We start from the raw sequence: 9,843 nt of genomic DNA, 5'->3' as shown, positions 1-9,843 counted from the left end.
GGCGCCGTCCTGCGGTGTCTGGGTGGAGGTCAGGGGTCTCCCCTGGGCACCCTGTGATGGTGCCCCTGATGGCCGCGGCCGATCTGCCGCTCTCGATGCAGACGGCTCCTCTTTGGCGTTTACTTACCTGGTTCATCCGTACTCAGCCTTCTGTCCATATCATTGATGCTGGTGTTTGTGCATGTGTGTGTATGTGTGTGGGTCTGCGCGTGTGTGTGGAGCGTGGGGTGACTGTGAGTATGAGTGTGATACTGATTGTATGCGTGGGGGGTGGGGGGAGGGTGGGAATGATTTTAATGTGATTTTAATGTGATGTTAACATGTAAAGCACTTTGTGCTACTTTTAAAAAGTATGAAAAGCGCTTTATAAATAAAGTTTGATTTGATTTGATTTGATTTGATTCCTCACAAGTAAATAATCCAATCATACACATTCAGAAGTGTCTTATAAGGACACATTGAAAATGTTGCTGCATGAGCTGGTAATCAAATCCACAGCCTTCCAGTTGAGTATACCTACAACTAAGCCACAGCCCCACCCCCCAGTTACCATGGTGATCTGTACAGGTGATGATCCCTTTAAAGACTGTTACCATGGTGATCTGTACAGGTGATGATTTTAAAGACTGTTACCATGGTGATCTGTACAGATGATGATTTTAAAGACAGTTACCATGGTGATCTGTACAGGTGATGAGCCTTTTAAAGACTGCTACCATGGTGATCTTTATAGGCGATGATTTGAAAGACAGTTACCATGGTGATCTATACAGGTGATGATTTTAAAGACAGTGACCATGGTGATCTGTACAGGTGATGAGCCTCTTAAAGACAGTTAGCATGGTGATCTGTACAGGTGATGAGCCTCTTAAAGACAGTTAGCATGGTGATCTGTACAGGCGATGAGCCTCTTAAAGACTGTTACCATGGTGATCTATACAGATGATGATTTTAAAGACAGTTACCATGGTGATCTGTACAGGTGATGAGCCTCTTAAAGACAGTTACCATGGTGATCTGTACAGGCGATGAGCCTCTTAAAGACTGTTACCATGGTGATCTATACAGGTGACGATTTTAAAGACAGTGACCATGGTGATCTGTACAGATGATAATTTTAAAGACAGTTACCATGGTGATCTGTACAGATGATAATTTTAAAGACAGTTACCATGGTGATCTGTACAGGCGATGAGCCTCTTAAAGACTGTTACCATGGTGATCTATACAGGTGACGATTTTAAAGACTGTTACCATGGTGATCTGTACAGGTGATGAGCCTCTTAAAGACTGTTACCATGTTGATCTATACAGGTGACGATTTTAAAGACAGTGACCATGGTGATCTGTACAGATGATAATTTTAAAGACAGTTACCATGGTGATCTGTACAGATGATAATTTTAAAGACAGTTACCATGGTGATCTGTACAGATGATAATTTTAAAGACAGTTACCATGGTGATCTGTACAGGTGATGATTTTAAAGACAGTTGCCATGGGGATCTGAACAGATGATGATTTTAAAGACAGTTACCACGGTGATCTGTACAGGTGATGAGCCTTTTAAAGACTGCTACCATGGTGATCTGTATAGGCGATGATTTGAAAGACAGTTACCATGGTGATCTGTACAGATGATGAGCCTCTCAAAGACAGTTACCATGGTGATCTGTACAGGTGGTGTAAAGAGCGTCAGCTTCACAAATACAATGAACACACAAGTAAAGTTTAACTTTAATTTAATAATGTGTCGAAACGATGAGACATGGTTAAGTTCACAAGAAGAAAAACTCACTTCAAGTGTGAACGTCACATACCTGCACATGAGCGAGCACACACACACACACACACACGCACAGAAGAGTCACCGGAGGAACGATCTCAGAGGAAAACAGAGCAGGTCCTCAAATGAGACAGAGACAAAGACGAATGGACACACAACATGATGGACAGGACACACACACACATACAGGAGATAACACTATAAGAACACACACACACCAGCATCCAGGAGACAACACTGTAAGAACACACACACACACACACACACACACACAGAAACAAACTGACCTCTAGCTAGAGACATAGAAACAGATCACTCCAAGCTTTGTTAAAAGTGTTTACAGAAAGACGTCCAGCTTTCCTTGTCTTGATGTGATGACATCATGCTGAGGGTCGACGACCTCTCGTGTGTAAATACAAGATTATAAAACACAGATTTTATTCAGACAGAGTTGCGGTTGATCAGCTATCTCCAGCAGGATAAATGAGGGTTAGAAAGTTTAGTGTCACGGTCCTCTTCAGGCGTCATGACAGGTCAGACTGCAGCTCCCGACTAGTTTAGACCTGACAGAGTCCACGTTACTGGGTCCTGAAGGTCTCGTCTTTACTTTGAATACTTGAGAGCGAGCTGCAGAGCAGATCAGACCATGTCAGACATGTTTTTATGACCTCGATCAAAGAGGATGAATAAAATAATAATAATAATTCACGAGTCACCTTATGCGCCGTGTCTGCAAACTGCTGAGCTCGGTGCATCAGGTCCACAGTTTTATCTTCAGCTCGACTCAGCCTGTCTCCTCTCTCCCCCAGAGCCACGTTCATCCTCTGAACTACATTACCCATAGTGCCGCCTGACACATGTGGCCTCACTGCACCTGTTTAAACACAACCATCGTCAGAAACAACCAAGGAAGAAGACTGCACTAAGAGCATCTAAACATGACAGACGGGGTAATCGACCAATAGGAGGGCCTGTAGTGGGCTGAGACACAATCCATACCGCCCAAGCATGTCTGACCCCAAATGTCCCGTTTGTGTGACGGAAGAGGTGAGCTTCAGCATGGACAGGACGTGTGACCCCTCCTCTGATGCCAGTTGTCATGGGGCTGATGGAGAGTGTGAGTGCACCCTATTAGACGTCATTTTTTCATTTCACATGCAAGAAAAACACTGAGCTATAATCCAGACACACTCAGCCATGTACAGAAGTGTGAGTGTGGGCTATAGTGATATCTAGTGGTGAGGCTGCAAATTAAAACCAGCAGTCGACAGATCTATTTTATTAAAGAGGGAAAAAAACATCAAACTATGACACTCAGTTCATCAGTGACTGAACAGTCCTGAATCCTTCAACAGCTAAAGTACTGCTTCAAGTCTGACCCCCTGAACTCACAGGTCATCTGAGGTCACCGTGGACCTGTGACTCGTGTTGATTTGGTGACCTGCTGCAGCTTCGCTCTGAATGATGATCAGTACTGTCTCCATCAGTCCAGACGTCAGAGGGTTCAATGGGAGCTGCATCCCATCACTCCCTGCTCCCCCGAAACACTTACTATTGTACTAAAAACACACAAAGTGCCGTCTGATCTGACCGCACACAGAGACATCTTTGTACTGCCGCTCAGAGACACAAAGGACAAACAGAGAGACCGAGTTAAGAGAGAAACACCCAGAGAGACACGCTGTGGATGATATGACCTGAACAAACAGACTAAAAACACAGAGACACACTGTGGATGATATGACCTGAACAAACAGACTAAAAACACAGAGACACACTGTGGATGATATGACCTGAACAAACAGACTAAAAACACAGAGACACACTGTGGATGATATGACCTGAACAAACAGACTAAAAACACAGAGACACACTGTGGATGATATGACCTGAACAAACAGACTAAAAACACAGAGACACACTGTGGATGATATGACCTTTGTGGTGTTTCTTCTGCCGTGTTGAACAGAGCACTCATCCCAGTACATCTCAGTACTCATCCCGTCCTTACCTCCAGCTGCTGAGCGACCCCGGTTTGCTACCATCCTGGTCTTGATGCGGTTGAGGAAGGCTCTGCAGCGGTAGATGAGCAGGTTCATGGTGCAGGCGTCTGAAGGAGCAGAGAGCAGACGTTAGAACTTGGATCCTCCCAGCAGACAGTGTTCTGACAGTCCGACTCTACCTCCGGTCAGTTTGGACTGGCAGTTGATGAACTCTGTCTGTTTAGGGGGGACGTAGCTCTTGCGTCGGGCCTGCATGGTTCTGGATGCAGGTCCAGGCGGGGCGTCCCTGGATCCAGCCTCCTGCTGAGGTTTTTGAAGCGGTTTCATCTGGCGGCCCACCTTTCCCAGACTCCCTGCTCTCCCCTCCCAGTACGTCTGACAGGCATGATACAGGATCTGAACAAAGATGCACTTCTCTGCTGAGGAGCGGGCCACCCACTGGTCCTGGGTGTTATCAAAGACCAGGTCAAACTCGGGACTGTCCTGGAGCAGCAGGGGACAGAGAAATAAGGATTCATACATTCAACTCGTGACTGTTTACTGATCTGGGCTGTTCAAAGATCTCAGACCCTCTAAGCCTGCAGCAGGTGGTGAGTCAGGTGAAGAGGTGCGAAGAGGGAGAAGCTCCACTGAGAGCCGGGTGGTGGGTCACAATCACACGTGAGACAGGTTTTGAATGATAAATGGACTCGATGGAGCTGCGGTTCAAACGGCTGACCTTCTGCTTGAAGGCTCGTCCTCCTTCAGCAGGAGGTCGAGGTGACTCTCGTTTGCAGGGTCAGTCGTCTGAAGTTTGGAGTCCATATGAGACTCTAAAGGGTCTTTGAACCTGGAAACAGACTCTATGCTGAAGGTAGACCCTGAAGTGGCTGTGACAGAGCATCAGAGCATCATGAGAGAGTGTTTGAAGGAAAGGTTGTGCTAAACATTTTATGAATAAGATGCCACACAAACAGACACTAAAATCCCGTTCGGTTCACCTCGGTTTGGCGTGGACTTTGCAGCGTTTCCATCGACTAAAGAAGGATCTCCAAATAACCGATCCATACCGTCCCACTTTTTGGGACCCTTCCGTTAAGGTGCCAAGAATATTGATCTGACCATAAAAGGTGGAGCTAAACACTGCAGCCTGTTGATTGGTCAAAAGAATCATCACTTCCTGTGTGACAGCGGCAAACACAACCCCGCCGTGTTTAAACAGTCGGTTGTTTATTGGTCTGTATTTGTCCTCGCTGCACACAGCCTTCAGTGAAACACAGCTGGATGAGTTTAGTAATAAAGAGTCACATGACAGTGACAGAGGAGATGAACTGCTGGATGTCTTCTTCATTGGTTTTGTTTGTGTAGCATTTTTCTCCTTTGTCCAATTCATTAGGTTAGCTGTTAGCGATTAGCCATGTGAAGCTTATACGTAGCTGACGTGGCTATCGGCATGCTGCTTACACGCCGCCTACCAAACATAGCAATATGGCAGGGTTGACCGCAGAAACACAAACGGAGTCAGGCTTCACCGAACCAAACTGTGTAGATCCATAACGGACCGCTGTGTGGAAATGGGGCTTAATACATCAGAGGTCTGTCCATAGAGCTCTATGGGTGAGAAGAGAGTGTGTGGAATTTGCTGACCTTGTTGGGGTTGATGCCGTTGACCTGACGGAGCTGCTCCACCGTCCACTGCGACCTCCTGGTGAAGGAGGGCGAGCCTTCAAACTGCTTCACCTTGGTGATGAGGAGCTGATGTGGCCGGCTGTTGGTCACTAACACAACAAATACAAAAACAGATCAGTCTCTAAACATACATATCCCAACCTGTTAAACTGTGGTGTTCACACACTGTACATGAGTCCTGGGTAAACAGTGTATTGACAGATCATCAGTTTGAATGATGGTTCAGACTGGCTGAAAATATCCCTGATAGATTTGAGCTTTTACAGCAGTCAGACATCTTTGTTTTGTTTTGATCAGACAGAAAGGATGACCACTTAATGAACTAAGTGTTGTTTGTGTAGATGCCACAGAGCGCTCAGTGTGAACGTACCGAACGGTCCAATCAGAGCGCCTGTTACTATCTGGTTTGGACCCTTCTACAGTTTGTGAGAGTGCATCATCATGAATAAAGAGAGAGCGGACCTGACACACAGATGAATGTGTTGTATTCTGCCTGAGCTGCAGCAGGAAGGAAGGACATCCTCTTCCTCCTCCTCCTCCGCACCTCCACTGCCACCAGCAGCCGCTCATCCCGAGGGATGAACACGTCTTTGTTGATCGCTGACTGTACGCTCATTGTCGTCCTCAGACCTGCAGGTGACGGATGGACGGGTCAAGACAATACACACACACACACCCACACACACACACACACACAGGAAGATCAGCAGAAAGGGTTAAAATATCCTGAGCCCACTCTCCACTCTTTACTGTTTAAAACTAACATTCTGGGGCGCCGGTGGCCTGGTGGCGAGCCATGTGACCCATCTACAGAGGATAAAGTCAATGAGAGTGGGCGGTCAGGGTTCGAATCCGACCTGCGGCTCATCTCTCTCCCTCTCTCTCTCTGATTTCTCACTCTATCATCCTTTGCAAGAAAAGACACATAAAGCCCCCAAAATAAACCTTAATAAACCTTCTCTGAACGGGGTTCTGCTGCCCCTAGTGGTCCTTCAGCATACTGCAGTTGGTACTGTGGGATTTTAAAACAATGTTAATCAATCTTGTTTCATTTCTGAAATAAATAAACTGTAGTAAGTTCAATAAGATCAATAAAACATGTCTGATGAACTCAAATCACTATAGAGTCCAGGTGTGTTTGTTCTGTTTGTTTCCTGTACAAATGTTCTCCTGCAGTCCTGGGTTTAAACATCTGCACAAAGTCAGGGAGCGTTTATATGACGACACAGCAGGAAAGATTCAGCGAGAGGAGGTGATGATGTTCATCGTTTCAGCGAGTTAGATATTGTTCAACAATCCTCCATGCCCACACCTCCTCTGATGAAGATTTACTTCCCTGCTCTGTAAATATCACATTCTCCCTGTTACAGTATGACATCTGGTGCTTTTATTTTGAAGGTGGAGAAACAGAAGTGTGGATGAGTCTTTGACGGATCTTATTATTGCAGCACTGTCTACACTTTGTTGGACAAGTTAACGAGCTCTGGGAGGTTTTCCATCAACAGAGCTGAATGAAGCTCAGGCATTTTTCAAGAAGCTTCAACTCATTATATGAACACAATGCAGCCGTTTTTAACCAAGGCTGATTTAAGACAGGCTTGCATAGCATAGCTCGCATAAAAGGAGATCAAATGAGTCAAAGAGATTTTTCATAGAGAGTATTATACCCAACAGACATGCAAAGGGAGGAAACATCACCACGGCCCCTCTGGATCCTGATCCTGCTGCCTCCTCACACCAGCTCACAGATAGAACCGTCAGGTCAGGGGTCGATCCCCAGAGCCTGCATGTCTGATATGTTCCTGGGCAACACATTTAACCCTGCTGCTTTGTTGGCAGCGTATGGGTGGCATTAATGACTCTGCAGCAGCCTCTACCATCAGTGTGTGAATGTGTATGAATGGATGAGTTAATACTGATGGACTCTTTACTCTGCAGCAGCCTCTACCATCAGTGTGTGAATGTGTCTGAATGGATGAGTTAATACTCATGGACTCTGCAGCAGCCTCTACCATCAGTGTGTGAACGTGTATGAATGGATGAGTTAATACTCATGGACTCTTTACTCTGCAGCCTCTACCATCAGTGTGTGAATGTGTATGAATGGATCAGTTAATACTGATGGACTCTTTACTCTGCAGCAGCCTCTACCATCAGTGTGTGAATGTGTATGAATGGATGAGTTAATACTGATGGACTCTTTACTCTGCAGCAGCCTCTACCATCAGTGTGTGAATGTGTATGAATGGATGAGTTAATACTGATGGACTCTTTACTCTGCAGCAGCCTCTACCATCAGTGTGTGAATGTGTATGAATGGATGAGTTAATACTGATGGACTCTTTACTCTGCAGCAGCCTCTACCATCAGTGTGTGAATGTGTATGAATGGATGAGTTAATACTGATGGACTCTTTACTCTGCAGCAGCCTCTACCATCAGTGTGTGAATGTGTATGAATGGATGAGTTAATACTCATGGACTCTGCAGCAGCCTCTACCATCAGTGTGTGAATGTGTATGAATGGATGAGTTAATACTCATGGACTCTGCAGCAGCCTCTACCATCAGTGTGTGAACGTGTATGAATGGATGAGTTAATACTGATGGACTCTTTACTCTGCAGCCTCTACCATCAGTGTGTGAATGTGTATGAATGGATGAGATAATACTGATGGACTCTTTACTCTGCAGCAGCCTCTACCATCAGTGTGTGAATGTGTATGAATGGATGAGTTAATACTGATGGACTCTTTACTCTGCAGCAGCCTCTACCATCAGTGTGTGAATGTGTATGAATGGATGAGTTAATACTGATGGACTCTTTACTCTGCAGCAGCCTCTACCATCAGTGTGTGAATGTGTATGAATGGATGAGTTAATACTGATGGACTCTTTACTCTGCAGCAGCCTCTACCATCAGTGTGTGAATTGTATGAATGGATGAGTTAATACTGATGGACTCTTTACTCTGCAGCCTCTACCAGCCTGGCAGGATATATGTGTTGTTGTCATAAAGAAGAGAACATGAGTCCCTCATTATCCCTGTTTAACATCTTGATCAGAATAATAGTTTACTGATCTTTTTATCCGGGTCGTTGTCTTCAGAATGATTTAACTAGGAAGATACTGTTCAAGTCTTTGAACAGACGGTGTCCCACAAGGCTCAATTTTACACCCAGTTTTATTAACTATTTACATAAACAACATGCGTATGCTGAGGACACAGTTCCCTGTACTCTGTACATCAGCCAAGGATCTGCAGCAGCTCTTTAATGTTCCTAAAGGACCCGAGACAGACAACACCAAACTGATGCTTTCCTCCAGAGATATGAAGATAGTCTCGAGGAATGGGCTCATGAGTGAAAGAGTCTGGATCAGAAAACCTGTCATTAAACATTCACATTAATCATCTTATAGGAAGCTAATTCCTACAGAGATACATGTATGTTCCCAATGTTGTGTAGGTGTTTATGTCAGTCTTGGACTACATATAAGACTATATAAGGATGTTATAAGACACGGGCCACGTTCCTTAAACGTTTTGACTCTGTTGATCACTCTGTGTTAAGACTTATCACAGGTTGGTTGGTTGGGATTCACTTCAGCATCTTTATAAACGTCTCAGAGGAAAACGATCTGTAATCAATCTTTATCTGTGTGGATTCATAACAAGTGTTTAGACCTTACTTACTGATCTATTACAAGAGCCCAGCTTAATCCGTCATAGAAGAACAAACTTCCTTTTAACAGGCAGAAATCTTCAGCAGACCCGGATCATGATGGAACAGCCATCTGTTAAACTGAGCTGGGCTTGAAGTGGACCTTCGTACTGAACAGAACTCAAGCATCTGTGTGTTCTCCGTCACGCTCCTCAGAGCAGTGACTGCTAAATGTTCCTCGAGTCAGAAGACACAAAGGGAACCTTTGGGCATTTTATAAACATCTTTGTTAACCTTCCAGTGTAAGTGTATTTTACGTGTTTGTAATGAAGTCCTTGGATTCACTTCACTCTGACTCTCGTATTCACTGATTCCTTTTCATTCTCTTAGAAATCTCCCAGTCTGTCGTTCCAGTTTGATATTTAATCTTTGCAGAGTTTCATGGATTGACAGAGATATTTGTATCTGCTCAACACGATTAAATACATGTTGATAGACTCAGAGGTCTGCTCCTACCTGCTCAGGTGTGTTCAGCTGTGTCAGTCCAAAGTGGAAGGAGCCTGTTGTTCCAGCTACAAGTTAGAGCGGGGCACACCGGGCGGTGAGCCTCACTGCGAAGGCACAAAAAAACCACAGAGCATCTCTTTAACAGGATGACAGAGACAGAGAGGGGGGGGGGGGCAGAGAGAGGGTGGGACAGAGAGAGGGGGAGAGAGAGGGGGGGGG

At 45.2% G+C, this 9,843-nt stretch overlaps 1 protein-coding gene across 1 annotated transcript; it reads right to left on the bottom strand.

The window, feature by feature from the left end:
- Nucleotides 1-2,113: 2,113 nt before the first annotated feature.
- On the bottom strand, nucleotides 2,114-9,753 carry stxbp6l (syntaxin binding protein 6 (amisyn), like). Its single transcript, XM_079339679.1, has 7 exons — nucleotides 9,634-9,753; nucleotides 5,920-6,087; nucleotides 5,416-5,546; nucleotides 3,969-4,272; nucleotides 3,798-3,896; nucleotides 2,503-2,660; nucleotides 2,114-2,413 (listed from the first exon to the last, which is right to left on the bottom strand). Exons 2-7 carry the CDS (start codon nucleotides 6,071-6,073, stop codon nucleotides 2,390-2,392), a joined length of 870 nt encoding a protein of 289 aa, XP_079195805.1. The 5' UTR covers nucleotides 6,074-6,087; nucleotides 9,634-9,753; the 3' UTR covers nucleotides 2,114-2,389.
- Between the last annotated feature and the right edge of the window lie 90 nt (nucleotides 9,754-9,843).

This window comes from Symphodus melops (assembly GCF_947650265.1).
Source record: "Symphodus melops genome assembly, chromosome: 1".
In the NCBI taxonomy this organism is placed as follows: Eukaryota; Metazoa; Chordata; class Actinopteri; order Labriformes; family Labridae; genus Symphodus; species Symphodus melops.
The sequence above is the reverse complement of the archived record's forward strand: the minus strand, read 5'-3'. Positions and strand labels throughout refer to the sequence as shown.